General features: G+C 42.3%; 1 protein-coding gene across 3 annotated transcripts in view; it reads left to right on the top strand.

Annotated features, from left to right (window-relative positions):
- The window catches only part of herc4 (HECT and RLD domain containing E3 ubiquitin protein ligase 4), an 87,532-nt gene that overhangs the window by 26,102 nt on the left and 37,637 nt on the right, over positions 1–23,793 (top strand). For 2 of the 3 annotated variants that reach the window (XM_034185039.1, XM_034185040.1), the window contains exons 12-16: positions 7,680–7,791; positions 19,406–19,595; positions 19,699–19,871; positions 19,961–20,080; positions 20,675–20,773. In XM_034185039.1, coding sequence (XP_034040930.1) covers positions 7,680–7,791; positions 19,406–19,595; positions 19,699–19,871; positions 19,961–20,080; positions 20,675–20,773 — 694 coding nt within the window. The remainder of the gene's footprint in view (positions 1–7,679; positions 7,792–19,405; positions 19,596–19,698; positions 19,872–19,960; positions 20,081–20,674; positions 20,774–23,793) is intronic. The other variant, XM_034185041.1, reaches the window with a different exon arrangement.

Here is a 23,793-nt window from a genome sequence, read left to right as displayed (position 1 = left end):
TTTTTTGTCACATTGACTAAGCATTAAAATGTCATAGCACTAGCCCAGCTGACCTGACCTGATCACTTTGGTTGTTGGCAGAGATGTGCATCAGCTGATTTTTTTTTTTTTTTTTTTTTTTTTTTTTTTTTTCCCCCAACCGGTTGTCACTGATCTTCATTTCAAAGATTGATTACTTACAGCTTGCAAACAATTGGTAGGCAGTTGTTACCAGATTAATTGTTCAAAGCCTGATCTGAACTCTGTGACCATTTTACTGTAACATCTATATGAGCATAAAGTAATCTATTCTTTCAGACACAGTAAATCTTCTGTTTGTGAATCTTTTTGATTCAAATATATGATTATTTTTGCAGCTGTACTTTGACGGTGTAGTACTGAATTAGTTTTTTTAAATAACAACTAGCAAGTGCCCATGCGGATCCACGGGCTCTTGATTGGGTCGTGTTTATAAAATAAGTAGCTGACATTTTTCAAAGGATGTTGGTAAATTATGGAAAGTTTCTATATTGAGATGGAATGGTGTGTGAATCCAGAATGTTTTTAGAACCTTAGACCTCAACAGTTTTTAAAAGAACTCAACCCTTTTATTTCCTGTTAATTATGTGGGGTTTTTTTTTTTTTAATTATTAAGGTTTTTTTCTTTTTTGACACATACAAAATTAGGAACAAATACAAAAAATACAGAGAGTTGAGAAAAGAGAAGAGAAGAAAAAGAGAAATCAATCAATTTTTTTTATATAGCGCCAAATCACAACAAACAGTTGCCCCAAGGCGCTTTATATTGTAAGGCAAGGCCATACAATAATTATGTAAAACCCCAACGGTCAAAACGACCCCCTGTGAGCAAGCACTTGGCTACAGTGGGAAGGAAAAACTCTGTTTTAACAGGAAGAAACCTCCAGCAGAACCAGGCTCAGGGAGGGGCAGTCTTCTGCTGGGACTGGTTGGGGCTGAGGGAGAGAACCAGGAAAAAGACATGCTGTGGAGGGGAGCAGAGATCGATCACTAATGATTAAATGCAGAGTGGTGCATACAGAGCAAAAAGAGAAAGAAACATTGCATCATGGGAACCCCCCAGCAGTCTACGTCTATAGCAGCATAACTAAGGGATGGTTCAGGGTCACCCGATCCAGCCCTAACTATAAGCTTTAGCAAAAAGGAAAGAAAGAAAGAATGAGAGTGGGGGCGGGTCACCTATCACGAGTATGATTCACTTTACCTGTTAAAGTAATCTAGGAACGGTTGCCATATCCCGTAGAATGTGTCCACCTTGCCTTTCAGCTCAAATTTAATTTTTTCCAATTGTACATGTTTCATTATATCCAGTAATAAATTAGTAAAGGAGGGTGGGTTCTTTTGCTTCCAATTCAACAGTATTAATCTTTTAGCCAGAAGCACCACATATTTTATTACAGTTTTTTGTTTAATTAAAAGGTTAATTGTAATTGGGGCAACACCAAATAAGGCAAGAACCGGGTCTGGGACTAAACGTATATGGCAAACCTCAGAGAGCATCTGAAATACCATTGTCCAGTAATTGTAGATGTTTGGACAGCTCCAAAAGGTATGAGCGAATGAGGCCGGACTCTGGCCACAACGGTCACATGATGGGTCTGTCCCAGGAAACATTTTAGTCAAACGTTGCTTGGACAGATGAAGTCTATGCAAAACTTTAAATTGCAATAATCCGTGTCGAGCGCAGATTGAAGATGAGTGGACATTATCCTGAGCCTTGTTCCATTGGGAGTCCGATATGTTTACTCCAAGGTCCTTTTGCCAAGCTTCCTTCAGCTGGCCTAGAGAGGGCAGATATTCCATATCTGACAGATCATTATAGACCTTAGAAATTGAGCCCTTTGTCAGTGGGTCATTTAAAATAATTGAGTTCAACACGTATTCAGGGGGTCGACCGGGAAAAGAGGGAAACATCTCCTTCACAAAGCTGCGAACTTGTAAAAATTTAAAGAAATCTCCCCTGTTAATGTTATACTTCTCTTTTAGTTGATCAAAATTAGCAAAAGTGCCTTGTATAAAAAGGTCAGGAACACAGTGTATCCCTTTAGTTTCCCATTGCTTAAAAGATGTACCTATAAGCCCTGGAGCAAACTCATGATTGCCCATTATTGGAGCGAGCACTGAACTCATCTTCCAACCAAGGTGTCTCCTAAGCTGGAGCCAAATTTTTACTGAATGATTAACAACTACATTTTTCACTTTTGGAATAGATGTCTTAACAGAAAAATAGACCAGTGCCCGCAGTGAAGATGGGTGACAGCTATGATTTTCCATCTCAACCCAGTCGACCCCCGGCCTACCACACCAAAAAGACGAAGAACGAATATTACAAGCCCAATAATATAACTGAAAGCGAGGCAACCCCATGCCCAGAGTATTTTTGGTCTCTGCAGAAAAGATTTCTTGATTCTAGGAGTCTTCTTGTTCCAAATGAATTGAGCCATCTAATTTTTTAAAGAATGTTTTTGAAATGAAAATCGGTAAACATTGGAATACAAATAGAAATTTTTGGTAAAACACTCATCATCACAACATTTATTCGTCCTGCTAAAGAAACTGGAAGGTTAACCCATCTGTCAAAATCTGATTTTATTCGCTCAAGCAAACTTGATATATTATGTTTAAAAAGATTAGAAAAATCTTGTGTGATAATGATTCCTAGATACTTAAATTTGTTAGAAACTGTGAATGGGTATGAATTTATGAAGCTGGAATGTTGCTGGTCCATTCCCTTAATTGGGAATAACACACTTTTAGAAAAATGTATTTTATAGCTAGATAGTAAGTCCCTTCGGCTGTTCCCTTGTTTGCACTCGGGGTCGCCACAGCAAATCCAAGGTGGATCTGCATGTTGAATTGGCACAGGTTTTACGCCGGATGCCCTTCCTGACTCAACTCCACATTACATGGAGAAATGTGGCAGGGGTGGGATTTGAACCCGGAACCTTCTGCACTGAAACCAAGTGCGTTAACCACTTGGCCACCACCCCTGCATTTTATAGCCAGATATTATACAAAACTTTTGCAATATTGATAGTAGAGATTCCTTCCCATTTGATATATATAATAAGAGGTTGTCAGCGTACAGTGATACCTTGTGTTCCATATTACCTCTGAAAATTCCAGAGTATCCGTCAGCAGCTCTCAAAGCAATAGCCAGGGGCTCTATCACTATCGCGAGCAACATTGGAGGTAGGGGGCACCCTTGTCTAGTAGAGCGGCCTAGGGGAAAAAAGTTTGAGCTTATGCTATTGATCTGCACTGATGCCTGGGGTTGAATATATAACAGTTTTACTAGAGATATAAATTTGGTGCCGAATCCAAACTTTGACAGGGCCGAGAAGAGAGAATCCCATTTGAGCCTGTCAAAGGCCTTCTCTGCATCAAGAGAAAGTAGCAATTCTGCTCCGTGGTTCTCCACATTTTTTGTATAAATAATATTCAGTAATCTTCTTATATTAAAGAATAGGTGTCTATCTTTGATGAAACCGGTCTGATCCTTTGATATGATTGTTGGAAGTATATGTTCTAGATGTGTCGCCAAAATTTTTGCAAAAATCTTATAATCTACATTAAGTAAGCTTATAAGTCTATATGATCCATGTTCCAAGGGGTCTTTACCCGTCTTGTGAATGAGTGATATGCTAGCTTCATAAAATGGAGGTAGAGAGCCCCTGGATAATGCTTCTTCCAATGTTTGCAAAAATAAGGGTGAAATCTGCTCCTTAAAAGTCTTATAATACTCAGCCGTGTAACCATCTGGGCCTGGCGCGTTTGAGTTTTGCATTTTATCTATTGCACATTTTAGTTCCTCTAATTCAATTGCTTTCTCCAATAGGTCCCTATGTTCTGTGCTAATTGTTGGGATATGAAGGCCTTTAAAAAACTTATCTATTAGTGCTATATCATTTTAGATTCAGAAGTGTATAAATTTGTATAAAATGTCTTAAATATTTCATTGATCTCTATTGGGTCCATTGTTGTTTGTCCTGTTTCAGTTCTGATTTGTGGAATTGCCCTTGAAGCTGTTTGTTCCTTAACTTGGGACGCGAGAAGCCTACCCACCTTTCTTCGTTTTTTTAGTAATGAAGCTACTCTGCGAAATCAGGTGTCCTCGTATACAGGCTTTCTGCGTCTCCCAAATTGTGGATCTTGTGACATCGGGTGTGTCATTGCTATCAAGAAATATATCAATGTGTTTCTTTATTTCTTCCTGCCGTTTTTGCTCCGACAATAAATTGTTATTAAGTCTCCATCTTTTAATGGATTTCAGCCCAAAAATTAATTGTAAAAGTACTGGGCAATGATCTGACAAGACAATTGTTTTATATTCACACTGATTAACTATTGGTAGCAGCCCAGAGTCAATTAGAAAGAAATCTATCCGAGAATAAGAGCAGTGGACTGGTGAAAAGTATGAATACTGACGTGTCGAAGGAAATGACAGTCTCCACGGATCTACTATTTTAAATGTCACCATAAAATCCAAAACAGTTCGTGCAGATTTAGACAGAGCCACTGTTTTCTGTGAGGACCGATCTAATTGGGGATCTAATATCAGGTTGAAGTCTCCACCAGCTATAAGCTTGTGCGAATCCAGATTTGGTATTGCAGAAAAAAAGGATATAATGAATTGTTTATCATCGATATTTGGAGCGTAAACACTAACTAAAATAACTAATTCATTAAAGAGCCTCCCCAAAACAATAATATATCTACCTCTACTGTCTGAGATTACTTTGGTTGCCACAAAAGGGATTGATTTTCTAATTATTATTGCTGCACCTCTACTTTTAGTATTAAAATTTGAATGAAAAATTTGGCCAATCCAGTTTCTACGCAATCTACAATGATCTTTGTCCTTCAGATGAGTTTCCTGCAAGAGACCAATATCTGTATTAAGTTTTTTCAAATGAGACAGGATGTTGCCCCGCTTCACAACACCATTCAGTCCCTTACAGTTCCAGGAAACAATATTAACTAAATTCTTATCCAGGTTCTAGATCAGAGTGAATTAACATATGACCCCGCCCCCACCCTCTAAGAACACAAGAAAAGAGAAAGAGAAAAGAAAAAGTAGCAAACCCCATACCCTCTCTGATTTTCCCCATACAAACAAAAACAAAAAAAACACAGCTGACTTCATTGCAGTAAAACTTTGTCTATTAGAAAAGAGGTGCTCTCCTGAACTGAAGCACCGTCAATACAATGTAGTAAAAATAAAACAAACAAAAAAAAGTCCTTCAAATAACAGGAGTGTGGACTCTTGACTTCACACTAAGCTCTAGTGATAAATGACCCTATAAACCTAGACCAGATTATTATGCCAACAGGGCCAGAGTAATTTTAAATAAGGCCTAAACAGGGTTAAACACAGTGAAAACGAAACATTATCTAAATATTATGCACCATAGGTGTTAATAACAGAAGTAATAATAAAATATATACTGTGAGCTCGCAGTAGAATTATAAGAACAGATATCTCATACCACTTTTAATTTGTGTCTTTGGAATATAGCGCTGATCAGTTCAAAATCGTCGAGGGGGAAAAAAGAGAATTACGTCTCCTCCAGTGTGTCCCTCTTTGTTATGTTGTCCTTCACGAACATCTCCGCTTCCCGTGGGTCAGTGAACGAGTGTTTGGATCCGTTCATGGTTATCACCAACTTTGCCGGAAGTACAGGCTGTACGGCACCCCTGCATTATGTAGCGTCTTCTTCACCTGGTTAAATGACGCCCGGAGCCGGCCGACCTCTGGGGACAGGTCCGGGAATATGTGTAGTGGCGCACCTTTATAGGACAGCTGTCCCTTTTGTCTGGATAACTCCAATATTTTTTCCTTCTGGGTGTAATAATGCAGACGTACAATTATGGCTCGAGGCGTTCACCTTGGCGCGGTTTCGGGACAGGGGTCCTGTGAGCTCGATCGATGATAATAGGTGAGTCAAACTTGTCTTGCCCCAGCACCTGAAGTAGGAGCTCGGCTACAAAGCTGCTAGGATTCCCCCGCTCGGCGTCCTCCGCGACTCCCACAATACGCAGGTTCTGTCTGCGGCTCCTGTTCTCCAGATCGCTGCATTTCTCCCGTAGACTCTTGCATTCTTTTGTCAGCAATTCGTGTGACTTCTCCAGTGAAATCACCCTGTCAGAAAAGTCACTTAAGGATTTTTCCATCTCCCGTTGTGTACTTTCCGTCTGCTTATGAGTGTTATATAGCGCCTCTATCTTTTGGGAGAGTACATCTCGGAGCGCCTTTATGTCTGCTTTAGCCTCCTGCCGAATTGAAGAAATGTCCTCACGTAATTCTTTGTGTAGCATGTCAGCGTTTGATTTAATGCATGACTTCAGGTCATTCCGGAGGGATTGTAGTTCGCTCTGCAGCTCTTTCACGGAGATCGCGGACTCTTCCCCAGGGCCATGGCCAGTCTCCGCCATGATGTCAAGCTCGTCCGCGCTGGCCTGGACCGTAGTCGCCTGGATGGTTTTCTGTGTATATTTCCGAGTATCTTTTTTTGCTGCCATTTCGGACAATTGGTTATTTTAGCCCATTATGTCGCAGTTTGGTCTATGTTTTTCTGGTCTAGTTCATTTTAAATCAATGTATTCAATAGAGCTGCCCTAACCTGCTGCTCACTCCATTGGCCCGGAAGCGGAAGTCCGTTAATTATGTAATTTTTTAATGTTAGTTTAGTTTGTTTAGGTTCTTGTTATTATATACACACTATTTTTATTATTTCTTCTATTTTGTCATTTGATTTTTAAATGGACCACAATGGGGAAAAAGTGTTTTCACTTTCTTGTTATCTATGTCTTTTTAACGCATTTACAATTATATTATGTACTTGCATTGAACTTACTGAATAAAATCACACACGCACGCACTCAAGCTTTTACTATAAAGATGATTTACTGCCCCCTGCTGGAATGGCATGTGAGTCCAGAATGTAATTAGCAATGTCTATTGTTCAATGTTGTAAAATAATATCTGTAGTTTCTCCAAAAACATTAGTCCTATCAACGTTCCATTTTGGCCATGTTCGTCCTTGACCCAAAATTCATAAGTCTACCAAATGGCAAATGTCAGCTCTCCCCAGTTTGTCCGTAATCAAAGTTATATGCACGCAACACACACAGAGTTTTTGTCTCAAGCATTCTGCCGCAAGTAGGTGTTTTTAATTTTACACACCCACAAAAGAGGCAGTGGCAGAAGACATCAAACACAGCAACATGACACTTAACTAAACTGTCTAAACCAATTGAACTAAAAAACACAATAAATCAATAACACTAACAACTAATATGAACCGCAATAACGTTTAAAATCCCAAACTCCCATGGTGCATTGCAGCACAGTGTCCATGGTTCACTGTTGCTAATATCACTAATTTCTCCAAAAATATTAGTCCTATCAACTTTCCATTTTCACAGCGTTCATCCTTGGCCCAAAATACATAAACATACCAAACAGCAAATGTCAGCTCTCTCCGGTTTATCCGTGATCGAAGCCAAACACATGCGTGCGCACACACACACACACACACAGAGGTCACTTGGCTATTAATCATATAGTATGTACTTTGTTATCCATGTATATGTAAATGGTATGTTTGTCTTAATAACTTTTGGGATTTGCTTGCCTAATAGCTTTGTTTTTGGCACAGTCATCCAGATCACTACAGTACCAGTGGTAAGTGTCCAGGGGTTGATATGAACATGGCTCGACTCCTGTTTCACAGAGTGATTCAGCAAGAGCACCCTGAGATTGTTCAACAGGTCAGTGTTTACAAGAGTGTATTATACTGCTAGATCATAACCATGTAGTAATTATAATACTCACTGTTTGTTCTCTGCTATAATGTAAAAACTACATTAAATTTTGTGAAGAATGGGTCATTCCGTATGAACTCAACCAGAGGTCCCATGGTGATGACTCAGATTTGGCAAAAAAAAAAAAATGTGTTGGGCGTCTTTACATATATAAAGAACAAGTACAACATTTTAGGTGTAAAATCTTAAGGGTTTCTGATTTATGGGCCTTTAACAAAAGGACTGTTGTGTCTGTTTTGACACTTACAAATTGCATGTGTTCCTATAAGGTCAACTTTTTAAAAAACGAATTCAGTCTGAAAGAGGTGAGCAAACAAGATGAACAGATGTGTACAATTATGTAGAAAAAATTCATGACCATGGGTGCCCACATCGTGAAATTTTCCAGTCAAAGTGTTTTATGAGGATTTTTTTTTTTTTTTTTTTTTTTTTTTACTCAGAACCATTTTTAAGTTGTAAATTAAGACCTTTCCAGAGTCAGGTTCCCTCCTGCAGACAGTCCTATCTTCACATTGAAGCAATCCGGCATCAATAGCCTGTTGTAAGTGATTATAGCCTGACACTGGCCCCTGAAAATAGATTTTTTAATTTTTGCGCATAAAACATGACCATTTTGGAGACTAATAACTCAGAAACTAAAAGAGCTAGGCCTGTTCTGATGACAAAATCTGAAAGCCTCAGCTTTATACCTTAAAGGCCTAAGGCCTATAGTTTAGAAACCCTTAAGATTTTCCACCTAAAAACTTTCCACGTGTTCATTATATATGTAGAGACACTAACACAGTTTTTTTTTTTATGCCAAGTCTGGGTCGGTGAGCGTGGGCGATTTCTGGACTTCAATTGAGTTCATATGGAATGACCCATATGTAACTCATTATTGTTCTTAGTACAGCCTGAAATTGCCACCAAGCATCGCTGTGTTGGTTACCTGGGGGATATTACCCTTTTGGGTACACTGGCAATATTCCCTTTGTGGGAAGACTGGCAATTCCACTACATTTCCTGAAAGCTTTTTGTTTGTTTTTCATGGGAGGCTTCCCACATTGCATTAGGATTCTTTGTTGTTTCGGTAAACCATTTTATTTGTAAACTCCATTGAAAGAGCCTGATCTTGGAATTTAACCAATATAGATAGTGTGTACTGATGTCACATGCGACACGTGGTTTTGTGTTTGCACCCATATTGGATAGTAAGCTCTGGGTACACACAGCATGGCTGGTGCAGGATTGTCGGTGTACTGCCAAGCTAATTTATCCAATATAACTAAAGCGCTCAGTCCTGAACATCAGAAGAGGTATTTAGAGAAAATACAGAGAATCAACGTGGATCCCGACAATATTTCCTTCGAAGTTCACCTGTTTTATCAATTTTGAGCGGAAGCCAGACGTGTGATATCCAGACATTTTCAATTGAAATTGGGGAGCTGCAGTTTCCCGAGCCAGGAGTCAGTGAGCAGGGCCAGGTGAGACTTCTGCTTCAGCACTCAGGAACTATAGAAGAAGACACACAGGTTGAGTGGAATGCACTCGTAACACTGATCCCCAAACAGTCTCTGTTCATAAAAGGGTTGAACACAGGATGTCACAGAGTTCATAAAAATAATGTTCTTCACTGTTCAGCAGTTGTTCATAGTTCAAAAGTGGGCTCCAAGGTCAAAGGTCAAGTGTTGCGGGTTGAAGCCCAGCTCCAATCAAGCAGGACTTGATACAGCTGGGTAGGGTTCTCAGTTGTTTGGTTTCACAGTTCATGAACAGAGTTCTTGAATAGTTCTTTATCAAAGCACAGTCACAAGCTGGGGTTAGTGAGAACAGAATCTCACAGAGAAGGAGAACTTAACTGGCGTATTATCGAGGCGCACTCCACGCCAGGAGCCAACAAGTTCCCAAAGTGACTTAGGCGGTGAAAGTAGCCAGTACCAAGGTCCAAGTTTGCACGGGAACACGACCGTTCATTCTAATGCGGGAATTAGGAGGCAAGGCCAGCGTTACCTCAGCTTAAGCTGCAGGGTGCTTTGGCGTCTGAGCGCACAGCTGGAGACGCATTCAAGGTCACAGTGCAGCAGTCAGGTAAAACCCTCTAATCTCCGTCTGGAGCCTGGACGAGGCTTGGAGGCTGGCGAGGCAAACGGTTAAGCAAGGCAACAGAAAACAGACGTGGAAGTCTACAATAGTATCTGGCAGTTAAAGAACATAAAGTCTGGGTTGCTTGTACTCGCAATCGCTTGTACTCACAATCTCGTTCTTTTGGTCATGAGCCAAATCTCATGACCATAGGTGAGGGTCGGAACGTAGCTCGATAGGTAAATCGAGAGCTTTGCTCTCCTACTAAGCTCTCTCTTCACCACGACGGTCCAATACAGCAACTGCATCACTGCAGATGCTGCACCGATCCATCTGTTGATCTCACGCACCATTCGTCCCTTGCTCTTGAACAAGACCCCGAGATACTTAAACTCCTCCACTTGATGCAAGGACACTCCACCGACCTGAAGAGGGTAAGGCACCTTTTTCCAGTCGAGAACCATAGCCTCGGATTTGGAGGTGATGATTTTCATCCCAGACGCTTCACACTCGGCTGCAAACCGCCCCAGTGCACGCTGAAGGTCCTGGTTTGACGAAGCCAACAGAACCACATTGTCCGCAAACAGCAGAGATGAGATTCTGTGGTTCCCAAACCAGACCCCCTCTACACCCTGGCTGTGCCTAGAAATTCTGTCTATAAAGATAATGAACAGAACCGGTGACAAAGGGCAGCCCTGGCGGAGGCCAGCGTGCACTGGAACCAGGTTTGACTTACTACCGGCAATGCGAACCAAGCTCCTGCTGCGGTCGTACAGGGACCAGGTAGCCCTCAGCAAAGGACCACGTACTCCAGAGCACCCCCCACAGGATGCCCCGAGGGACACGGTCGAACGCCTTCTCCAGATCCACAAAGCACATGTGGACTGGTTGGGCGAACTCCCATGAACCCTCGAGCACCCGATGGAGCGTGTAGAGCTGGTCCTGTGTGAACCAGGACGAAAACCACACTGCTCCTCTTGAATCCAAGGTTCGACTATCGGTCGAATTCTCCTCTCCAGTACTCTGGAATAGACCTTATCGGGGAGGCTGAGGATTGTGATCCCTCTGTAGTTGGAACACACCCTCCGGCCCCCTTCTTAAACAGAAGGACCACCACCCTGGTGCGCCAGTTCAGAGGCACTGTCCCTGACCGCCACAATATTGCAGAAGCATGTCAACCAAGACAGTCCCGCAACATCCAGAGACTTAAGGTACTCAGGATGGATTTCATCCACCCCAGGAGCCTTGCCACCAAGGAGCTTTCTGACCACCTCGGTGACTTCAGCCTGGGTGATGGATGAGTACGCCACTGAATCCCCAGTCTCTGCTTCCTCTTCGGAATACGTGACAATGGGATTGAGGAGATCCTTGAAGTATTCCTTCCACCGCCCGACAACATCCCCAGTCAGGGTCAACAGCTCCCCACCTGCACCGTAGACAGTGCCAGTGGAGAGCTGCTTCCGCCTCCTGAGGCGTCGGACCGTTTGCCAGAATTTCTTCGAGGCTGACGATTTTCCTCCTTCATGGCCTCCCCAAACTCCTCCCTGTTACTTGCCACTGTCTAGGGCACTGGCAATGCAATGGACAGATACAAAAAAGAAAAGGCGGCGCGAGTGGAAGGTGCTCAGAAAAATATAACAACACTTTATTATTAACAAACAACAAAAAGAAAGAAAAATACAACAAAAGGTTAACGAAAGAAAAACATGCTGCAGCAGAAGAAACCCAGACGCTCCCAAGCATGTGGCATGCTGGACTTTTATACTCCCAGCTGGGCAACAGCTGGCAGGTGCCGCTGATCAGCTGGGCAGATCTGAGAAGTGGAGGCAAGGCAAAATCAACGTGCGTAACACCTCCCCCCATAAAAGCCGAGCCTACACTCTCTCCAAAATAAAAATTACAATAACACCCTATCTTAAGGCCTCAGCCATGTCAAAAGGATATAAATGCCCACCACCACTCACAACAAAGTGGTGATGGTGGTCTTCAGTCTCGCGATAGGGCATCAGCTATGATGTTACCCTTCCCCTTCTTGTGAACGATGCGCAGGTTTTAGTTCTGAGCCAGGAGGGCCCACCGCATCAGCCGTTGCTTCTGATTGTACATGCTAGAAAAACAAGAGGGTTGTGGTCTGTTGACACAGAAACCGGAACATTAGTAGAACCAACATACACGTTAAAATGTTGAAGGGCTAGGATCATAGCCAATGTCTCCTTTTCAGTTGTTGAATAAGGGAGCTGGTGCTCCCTTATTAGTAGAAAAGTATGAGGCTAGATAGGGGACTCCAGCCTCATCCTCCTGTTAAAAGCATGGCACCAGCACCAATGGCACTAGTTGGTACTTGCACCAACTTCCAAGCGAAAAGGTTTAGAGCAGTCTGGGGCTAAAAGAACCGGGGCACTACACAGGAGTGACTTAGCTGTAAAAAAAAAAAACCTTTTCACATTCTGCTGTCCAAACGAATGGTACGGACAGGCTACAAAGAGCAGTGAGAGGGGCAACTAGCCCAGAAAAAAATGTTTACAAAAGCACCGGTAATAACCGACTAGGCCTAAAAACCAGCGCAATTCTCGGCGAGTAGTAGGAGTTGTGTGGAAAAGTATAGTCTCAACTTTTTCATTTACAGGCCGTACCTGTCCATGACCAACTATTTTCCCAAGATAAGACACGGTAGCCCAGCCAAAATCACATTTGGCCAGGTTTATCGTCAAGTTAGCTTAAGACAAATGCTCAAAAACCTCATATAGTGTACAAATGTGCTCGGTCCAAGTGTCTGAATAGACAACAATATTGTCCAAATACACGTTACAATGAGCTACATCACTTAAAACTATGTGCATAAGGCGCTGGAAAGTAGCTGGTGCATTTCTCATGCCAAACGCCATTACAGTATACTGCAAGAAATGATCAGGCGTCACAAAGGCAGAGATCTCCGAGGCTCTAGCTGTGAGCGGAAATTGCCAGTAGCCTTTTAACAGATCTAACTTCGTGATGTGTACTGCCGAACCAATACTGTCTATACAGTCTTCCATACGGGGCAGGGGAAAAGAATCTGGTACCGTGACTGCATTAACTTTCCGTAAATCCGTACAAAAGTGTGGAGTCCCATTGGATTTTGGAGCAAGAAGGCAAGGGGAACTCCAAGGGCTACAACTGGGCTTTGCAAGGCCATTGTTCAAAAGATATTGGACCTCCTTCTTTATGGCCTCACGTTTCATCAGAGCGCAAAGATATGCATGCTGTTTGATAGGAGCAGTGGAACCAACATCTATGTCATGCTCTAGTACAGTAGTGCGAGAAGGAATGTCACCAAATAAAGAAGGGTAGGACTGTAACAGAGCCAAGATATCACAAAACTGATCCTCACTGAGATATGACAGATTGACACCTATACTGGACATAAACTCAGAGTTGGTGCAGCTCAAAATGCTGCAAACTCAACATGCTGCAGCTAGAGTATTGACGGGGACTAGAAAGAGAGAGCATATTTCACCCATATTGGCTTCTCTTCATTGGCTCCCTGTTAATTCCAGAATAGAATTTAAAATTCTTCTTCTTACTTATAAGGTTTTGAATAATCAGGTCCCATCTTATCTTAGGGATCTCATAGTACCATATCACCCCAATAGAGTGCTTCGCTGTCAGGGTTTTTAAGAGTAGAATGGGAGGCAGAGTCTTCAGCTTTCAGGCTCCTCTCCTGTGGAACCAGCTCCCAATTCGGATCAGGGAGACAGACACCCTCTCTACTTTTAAGATTAGGCTTAAAACTTTCCTTTTTGCTAAAGCTTATAGTTAGGGCTGGATCAGGTGACCCTGAACCATCCCTTAGTTATGCTGCTATAGACTTAGACTGCTGGGGGGTTCCCATGATGCACTGAGTGTTTCTTTCTCTTTTTGCTCTGTATGCACCACTCTGCATTTAATCATTAGTGATTGATCTCTGCTGTCTTCCACAGCATGTCTTTTTCCTGATTCTCTCCCCTCAGCCCCAACCAGTCCCAGCAGAAGACTGCCCCTCCCTGAGCCTGGTTCTGCTGGAGGTTTCTTCCTGTTAAAAGGGAGTTTTCCTTTCCACTGTCGCCAAGTGCTTGCTCATAGGGGGTCGTTTTGACCGTTGGGGTTTTTCTGTAATTATTGTATGGCTTTTGCCTTACAATATAAAGCGCCTTGGGGCGACTGTTTGTTGTGATTTGGCGCTATATAAATAAAATTGATTTGATTTGGATAGCTGACCACACTGCTGGGCCACACTATGCTCTATGCCAACAACTGAACACCACTTGGGTTCAGGTCGGGGAGGCCGTGCTTCACGATCACCCCCCTCCAGGTCCCTCTCACTGTCGCCGCCCACGTGGGCTTTGAAATCCCCAGGAGAACAATGGAGTCACCAGTCGGAGCACTATCTAGTACCCCTCCCAGGGACTCCAAGAAGGTCGGTACTTCCCTCAGCCTGTAGGTTGAGACAACAGTGAGAGACCTGTCCCCGACCCGAAGGCGTAGGGACGCGACCCTCTCGTTCACCAGAGTGAACTCCAACACATGGCGACTGAGCTGGGGAGCAATAAGCAATGCTACGCCAGCTCTCTGCCTCTCCCTGTGGGCAATGCCAGAAAAGTGGAGCGTCCAGCCCCTCTCCAGGAATTGGGTACCAGAGCCAAAGCTGTGCATGGAGGTGAGCCTGACTATCTCTCGTCGGTATCTCTCAACCTCCCGCACAAGCTCAGGCTCCTTTCCCCCCAGTGAGGTGACATTCCATGTCCCAACAGCCAGGGGCTTTGAGCGCGGACCGGACTGCCGGGCCACCCGCCCTCGACTGCCACCCAGTGCTCTCTGCACCTGACCCCCATGGCCCCCTCTGCAGGTGGTGAACCCACAGTAGGGAGGCCCATGTCGCTCTTTCGGGCTGAGCCCGGCCGAGCCCCATGGGCTAAGGCCTGACCACCAGGCACTCGTGCACGAGCCCCAACCCCAAGCCTGGCTCCAGGGTGAGGCCCCGGCTCTGCCATACCGAGCAATGTCTCGGTCCTTGATTTTTGTACTGGTCATGGGAGCTTCTTGTACGCAAGTACAATCGGCCAAGATGAGTTTCCTCTGCAGGGTGGCGGGGCGCTCCCTTAGAGATAGGGTGAGAAGCTCGGAGTCGAGCCGCTGCTCCTCCATGTCAAAGGGAGCCAGCTGAGGTGGCTCGGGCATCTTTTCCGGATGCCCTCTGGATGCCTCGCTGGAGAGGTGTTCCGGGCACGTCCCATCGGGAGGAGGCCCCGGGGAAGACCCAGGACATGCTGGAGGGACTACGTCTCTCGGTTGGCTTGGGAACGCCTCGGGGTTCCCCCGGAGGAGCTGGGGGAGGTGTGTGTGGATCGGGAGGTCTGGGCGGCTTTGCTTGAGCTGCTGTCCCCGCGACCCGACTCCGCATAAAGCGGAAGAAAATGGATGGCTGGATGGAAAGTCTGGGTTTAAATAGTCTTTCAATAAGCAGTCATAATCCGAACCTTGTGTGCAGTACAATTTAAGGGCACCATGTAGTGGGGAACAGAATATATTACCAGAACAGAACAAAGGCCACCATCTAATGAGAGAAAAAGTCATTACACAGGTCCAGGCATGGAAATCCTGACAGTTTTGCTCACATCTGGCAAAACGTCCTGTCTGAATGCTATACATTTCCATTAAAAACCCCTTGCGTGTACTGGACAGAGATGTCTGAATGTGCACAGTAACAGAGGTATGAAATTAAAGTTCAGCACTGACACTCATTGATTTGAGGGAAGTGGGCACAGTATTTCCGTGATTAACAGCCCGGGTGTTTATTTTTTGTTTTTCAAACCGTGCTCAAGCACAGGACCCCAGTCTTACATGCACCTGCTAAATCTGACACCACATATGTTTTCATTCTTTCCTCTCCTGTCATATTTTAAAAGCTTGTGCAGTGTGCCCACTGAATACATTTTGATCATGGATCAAATACATTTGGCAGAAAACTCCGCAAATATGACCAACTTTACAACACGGAGTCAAAAAACTACAAAGTTGCTCAAATGAGCTGCAATTTATGAAGGAAATTGTACCCCTTACCTTTGGTTTGGAGGTTCACGAGAGGGACAAATTAATCCAGAAAATTACATAATGATGCAACGGAGAACTTTAAAACTGTCACTTTTCACACATTATTGATCAGTTGGAAAACAATAAAGAAATGTACCTGTGAGACCTTTTTGTTGGAAAACAATAAAGAAATGTACCTGTGAGACCTTTTTTTTTTTTTTTTTATGGCTCATGTAATCGTATGCACAGCTACGGAACACCTTGTTGGTATAATTTGTGTAGACAGAGGTAAATAAAGTGAAAGAGCACATCTGCTAAACATAAGGTTAATTTATTTGCCGTTCATGCATTGCAGAAGTTGATGTCCAGTATGGCTGCATGAGCGCACATCATGGGATCCGTGTCCGTGGCATCAACTGCACACTATCTGTTGGCACAGTGGTTAGCACTCTTAACTCATACCAAGAAGGTACTGGGTTCAAGTCCACCAATCCTCATTTGGTTTGTAGGTGTAGTTTGCTTGATCTCCCTATTTGTGTGGTTTCTATGTTATCAACCCCCCCAAGGAATTGTTTCATCTCACCAAAAAAAAAAAAAAAAAAAGGAAAATTAGATTCTTTATCCTTGTAGGTCCAGAATTATGTTACCAAGTGAAATTTCTTAGAATTTGAGGAATTTTAAGAATTTTCTTAGAATTTTCCCTTGGTAAGATAAAAGTTATTCTCAAAGCGTCTTAGGCCTTAAGAGAGCTCCTAAGGTGCAAAACTGTTAAGAGGTGGGAGGAGAACTTTTAAGAACCCTAAGAGTTTCTTACCCGGACAAGATGGCGGCAAGAAAGAGAGGAAAATGAGACATTCTCCATATGTTGAATGGCAGTGATTCCGTAACACGCTGCTGGCTTGATGGTGCAGGAATAATGTTTGTGGTTGACCCCATCAGGAATGAGCTGACTTTTCCCACCCAGTGTAGTAACGTAATAACGCCTGAGATGGTCAATACAACATTGTGATACCTGGCTACACGAAAAAGTGTAAATTCTATAACATTCATATAATTATTAATATCAAAGTAAGCGATGTCAGCAGCCACAGTCTAAATGGTCGCCTACAACACTCACCTGTTTGAGAAGAACTTGGCTTGTGTGCTGTAATCTCCGCTCTCGCTTTGGATTGCACAACGTATCGGTGAACGATGCATTGATTTGTTGGGCAGTGCACTCCCAAGTCTGCCTTTTCCCCTGTGCTGTAATCCTGGGACCCAGTTTCCCTATTAAAACTATTTTTTCACCTCCACGACCTGTGCCAACAGCAGGTATGGCTCTTCTGTCCATTTGGGCTTTCTAGCTCTTTTTTTTATCCATTTCGTTTGTTGTTTTGGTCAACCAATCACAGCTCTTAGAGGACTGTATCAGGCTAAGTTGGGAGCTCTCTGAGAGGACTCTGAGAATCTTTGTCAATACAGGAGTGCTACCACTTCAATCCTGAACCTCCCTAGATAGCAGCATAAAATGATCATCCTTTCGAAGAAGCAAGACAACATACTCGCCTGTATCAGCCACCATACTAATGTTCTTCTTTGCATCTGGTATCAGCCTGCTGGAAGTGATCACACAGCAGAACATGTTAACCACTTACTTGATTTCCAGTTTTTCTGGTGTTTGTTAGCTGCTCCTCTCTGCTATTCTGATGATGTGAGTTGTGTTGAGTTACATTTTCTGAATATGTATTATAATAACTGACAGAGGACCAGAAGAAGAACTCTTGCGGGAGGAAACAACACTGCCAGTGGATGTTGTTGTTTTACGTGCAAAATTCCTGATTCAAAAACCGGCATCAGACACAGTTTGCTAGGCAGCTCAAAGTACAACAGTCCAAGGTTCAGTAGACGGTTAACTTGAGGTCGATAATCCAAAAACTGTAGGCAAAAACACAGCAATGGTCAAATATACAGAAATCACACAGGAAAACCACTCAAAGATTTGGAAGAAAGGGCTGAGAAGGAAGGGAAGCTTAGCACCTGGTGCAGGAGAGGAGAACTGAAATAGTGAGTGAGTGACGAGGAACAGGTGTGGGGAGTGAGAGTGCACGGGTGCAGCTAATTACAGACATGAGATGAAGGCACAAAGCTGTGAGAACAGAAAACACACAGGCTAAACAAGAGCAGTCAGAGATTTTTGACATACGTCAAGGGTTGACAAGGACTCAAAATAAAAGATATATGATTCACATCCTGACATGGACTTTACGGGATCCAGATTCCACAACACAATGCAATAACTGCATACTGATCCACAACGGACTGACTGATCAAGATGTTGCATTCTGATATTTAATTCACAAGCTGAAGTAAAATAGTGTCTTCCTGATCTTGTTTTTACATCGTGATGTTGTATCTTTCTGCTCCAGGACCTCCATATTGATCTGGATCACTCCCAACAGCCAACACTAACAGGGTCCTCCTTTGTACAACAGCCATATGTTATTTAAATTTTGTCAAGATCCATCAAGCAGATTTGAGATGATCTTCAAAAAGGTGACAGTCTAAGAAATGATCCAGAATCAGGATCTTTATCCCAATCCACTACAAAATTTAATGAAGTCTTCCATAATATCTATCTGTGGTGACAATTTTGGCTAAATCCATGCAGTAGTTTTGACATTATCCTTCAAAGCCTATAAAGTGAATCCTGAGCCAGAATCCGGATCCAGATCACCTCCAAAATTCAGTGGAGTCTTCCATGGCCTAATATCTATCTGTGGTGCAAATTTAATGAGAATCCGTGAAGTAGTTTTGATGTAATCCTTCAAAGCCTATATAAAGTGTAATCTTGAACCAGAATCCGGATCACCTCCAAAATTCAATGTAGTCTTCCATGACCTGATATCTATCTGTGGTGAAAATTTTGTCAAAATCTGTACTGTAGTTTTGATGTAATCCTGCTAACAGACAGACTGACAAATAAGCGGCGATGATTTTATTGCGTCCTTGGTGGATGTAACAAAATCCATTGCCTTCTAAAATAACAGCATCGCACTAACTAAAGACCAGCAGAGTGAGTTTAAAAAAAAAAAACAACCTAGTAAGAAATCAAAGGCACAAAGGGAGAAGCATAAGGAGAAACCAGTGACTGAACCCAGGAAAACACTGTGCACTAATTGGAAGAGAAACCACTTGATGTTCCGAATGAAATAAAATGAACACCCCGGTGTGCAAAATGAATAGTGGGCACTGTGTCACGTGACTGTAATAACATTTTAACTTTGGAGGCAGCTGGGCAGACTTTACTGTGAAAATGTGGAGAAAGCAATGCTACCAAAACACCGCTTCTGCCAACTTTGATCCAGTTTACTGACAGTCAGTCTGCTGTTAGTAGTTCATATTAACAGACTCTCCTTTTGAGCCACTGCATGCTCATATGGTAGTAACAGTAAATATTATGTCCTCTCCTCCTCAGATTGCTGCCAGTTTGGAGAAGAACCTGATTCCCAAACTCAGTCATTCTCCTCCAGATATCGAAGCCTTGAGACTCTACCTCACTCTCCCAGAATGCCCTCTCCTCAGTGAAAGAAGTAGTTATTTGACAATCGCTATTCCTTTTGCGAAATCAGTCATCAGCCTGAAAGAGCTGCCGCTGAAGGTGCTAGGTAGGATGCAGAGTAACATTCTTGAATTTAGAGCTGCACATGTTTATTCCTCTGACACCAAGTACTCTTCAACAAAATTTGTTTGGTCTTGATGGTGTTTCAGGAAACTGGTGGTCGACATTTGAGCCTCCAATTTTCCAGCGGTTGGTAGAGCTGTACAAGGATGCAGTAGTGTACTTGCTCCAGATGCACAAGATGGGCATTCCTCAGATAGAGCAGAGAATTTTCATGACTTTTCTGGACACATGCCTCAGACTCTTGGAGATCCTGCATATGGTAAGTAGCAACAAAATAAATAAATGAATTAATGACATGAGCAGACTATAAAACCCAACACCTTTCTAACATTTTACTGTTGTCCTTAGGTGAATGATCGAGCTGGACACATCATACAATATGATAAATTCTATATTCATGAGTTGGATGATCTTATAAACATCAGAAATGATTACGTCACATGGTTTCAGAGGCAGATGCATACTATGGTGAGTCCAATATAAGATCTGAATCCAATATCAGTTCCATGATTCACTTCATTGCATTTTTTAATTTTTTTTTTTCTTTAGGCGTCATTGTGAACGGTTTATTATTTATTATTATTATTATTATATATATATTATATGTATATAATATATATATTATATATATTATTATTTTATTTAACTTATGGTGCACTCAAGTCACTTTACATATATTACATTACATATTACATATATATTACTTATATTTTAACCTGTCCATATTGTAAATATCAGAGTAACGCGAAGCCATTTTATCTGATCACTCTCACATCCTGACAGTGTATATCATCCCGGCAGTGCAGCATTGAACTGAACAATGGTAGCCTTAGCTTTACCCGGCACTCAGTGCTTTTTTAGTTCTTGTTTTTAAGAGATGCTTGTTTGTTTTATTGCATGCCCTTCTGACTACTACTACTGTTCTATGCTGCGATGTGACACTGAAATTTCCCCATTGAAGGATGAATAAAGGCCTTCTTATCTTATCTTACTCTTGCCTCATTGTGAACGGTTTATTCTTGTCTCATTGTGAACGGTTTATTCTTGCCTCTCTGTCCTCAGGGCCATGATGGTGTCGTGACACTATGCAGGTATCCTTTTGTATTTGATGCCCAAGCCAAGACAACGTTGCTTCAAACGGATGCTGTCATACAAATGCAGGTAACAAAATAAAGGACTTCTTTAATTTCTTATCTGTGGTGTTCCTGTTGATAGGTGTAGGCTGTGAGGCAGGCGACCCTGGTTTATATCAGGTCTGGGTGACTGGTTAGGCTGGACGCAAATACAGGACTCTGACAACAAGCTCTGTAGGTAAAAGCAATTTACTGTAGCAATAAATGGGGTCCGGTACACAGTGAGGCAGTCCAACAAGAGTAACAATACCGTAAACATCAGGCAAAGGCGTGGTCGAGGATACAGGCAGGTAATTGGAACACAGGAGAGGCAAGCAGGTCGAGAACACAAAACAGAGCTGGAGAGAAGGCACTAGGTGCATCAGTCTGGCAAAGGAACAAGGAAAAATGAGGAGCTTAAATACACCCAGGTGATGAGGTGCTGATTGGGAACAGGTGTGCGTGGAACACACCAGAAAAAGGGTATGACCAGAGAGAGAGGGAACCGCCCACCACCAAGAGCCAGCAGAGACAGACAAGAGAGAAAGGGACAGACAGACCCAAATGGAAACCCCAGCAATAGAACAAACAAAAGAAATAAAAGCAAACCAAACTCAAATCCTGACAGTTTACAGTGGGAGTGGTGTGGACAGTATTACACCTACAGTATGTCCACGCTTAAAATAAACGGTCACAGTGAGAATCTGTGGGTCGATAGAAAAGCTCAAATGTACAAAGATTGCACTTCCTACAACATTTGCAGGAGATTAAAAAAATAATACTAATTAAAGAAACTACTCCGTTCTTAAGTTCCACCCATTAAGAGAGAAGAGCCTTTGATGTCATTGTACATTAAATGTACATCAAACATTCTCTACATGGAACTGAGCACCGTGTGTGTGTGTGTGTGTGTGTGTGTGTGTGTGTGTGTGTGTGTGTGTGTGTGTGTGTGTGTGTGTGTGTGTGTGTGTGTGTGTGTGTGGTGAACATGCTCACCACTGTACTGGCTCAAGTTAACAACAAGCAGAGCATCAACAACAACAAAAAAACCCTTAAAGGGGAAAAAAAGGACACACCCCTGATAACAATGTCATTGTTTTATACAGGGAAGATGGTTGGTTTAAAGGAGGTGTCATCTTGTATTCTTTTATGGTTTTGTCTTTTTATTGTGTTTTTAAATTTTTTATTCAGTTTTTTCTGTTTTTATTATGTTGTGTGAAGCGCCTTGAGACGATCTCATCGTGAATTGGCGCTATATAAATTAATAAATTAGAATTTTGAATTTGTCAAAGTGATGAAATCTTCTTTAAACAAGGTTGGGAAGCTGAGATACCAACTCTAAAACACCAGTCATTCTGTCCCTTCATTTATACCACAGAGACACAGAGATGGTTCTCACCTCTCCTCTAGTGATGCCGACAATAGTGGCAGCTCACCCCTGAACTCAAATGACCTCTAGTGACCCATTTATGCCTTTCTCTGCATCACTGTGACATCAGCGACCCAAATATTTGAGGCTCTCACTACTGTAACTTAGAAATAATGAAGATTTCTGGATGAAGGGCAAAACATTTTCGAGGAACTAAGTAAGTCCAGTTGACCTGACTCAACCTACTTCAATACCATGATGTGGATAACTCAGAATCTCCACATACAATGCTGTGAATAGTTTTTAATTTAATAATGAACGACATGCAAAGAGTATGAAGAGAAAAATAATTAAACTCACTCATTTGCATAAATCATACCACTGTGTAGCACACAACCACAGCCACATTGTGAGTGGTAGTTTGTAAGTCTAGCTTCATTATCCACAGAACTACAGCCCATGGACTATTTCAGCATGAACAAAATACATTACTCCAGTTTTCTGATAAATGCCACAATATTATATAAAGTCCCTTCTTTTTTCAGTTGTTCACATTGCTGTGCTTTAAGAAGTGAGAGATATTTCAGACCACACAGCTCCTATGACCTATTCAACATGTTATGAAATTGATTTAAGATTGACTGTACTTGATGAAGTCAGTTGTGATCTATTAAATGCAAAATAACATATAATAACAGTATAAATAACATAAAAACAGTCAGTAAACTGTCTTAACTCAGTGATTCAGAGGGTAAAAAATGTGAATGGGTCATTGGCCCCTTGGTGCTGAGCACAGTGGGCCTTTTGCACTTTCTTTTTTTTTTTAATACTTTTTATTATTTTAGAACAACAATAGCAATCATCAGCACAGTGCATGAACATAGGTACCAAATCCATAACTGTTCACAAAAGACTTCACTACAAAAAAGAACATAAATTACAGATTATAGGAGGGGGATGTAAATGATGACAACACAGCTTGTGCACCTCTGTCTCAGCTAACATACATACAGTATAGAGAATACAATGGAAAAGCCGAGGAGCAGGGGAGGGGGACCCCCCGTTCAATTAAGATGGGGAAAAAGCCGCCATGTCGATCCCTCTTTTCCTGAAGAAATACAATCCATTTCCTCCACCTTACCATATAAAGGTCCTTTTCAAGTCTAAGAAGGAAAGTAAGTCTTTCCATCTCATGGATTTCCTTAATAATATTGAACCAATTGTCTGCTGTAGGCGGATTAGGTTTAAACCAATTCCTGGTGATTGCCTTCTTTGCTGCTAAAGTCATAATTTTCAACAGGTATTTGTCATTCCCTGACAATTCCTCTGGTATGTTTCCCAAATAGAATGATACACACGTTGGTGGGATCTGGCATCTCAGGATATGTTGTAATGTTGTCCAAACATTTCCCCAAAATGGTTTTATCAGAGGGCAGTCCCAAAAAATATGGTGATGATTTGCCTCATCATCCCCACAGTTACACCAACACTTTTGGTATGATAATGAGAAATACACTTTCATCTTGGGAGTAATAAAAAACAGACCAGGTTCTTCCAAGAATATTCACGCCAGTACATAGAGCATGAAGTGATAAACACGGTTTCACACATGTTCTTCCATTGCTGGATGGTTATTGTCTCACCCAGCTCTTTTTCCCATCGCTCCTTAATATAGTTAGTAGTATACCCCCTAGTCTTTG

The sequence above is a fragment of the Thalassophryne amazonica genome, chromosome 13 (assembly GCF_902500255.1).
Source record: "Thalassophryne amazonica chromosome 13, fThaAma1.1, whole genome shotgun sequence".
Taxonomy (NCBI): Eukaryota; Metazoa; Chordata; class Actinopteri; order Batrachoidiformes; family Batrachoididae; genus Thalassophryne; species Thalassophryne amazonica.
Note: the sequence above shows the minus strand (reverse complement) of the source record. Positions and strands in the feature narration are given on the sequence as shown.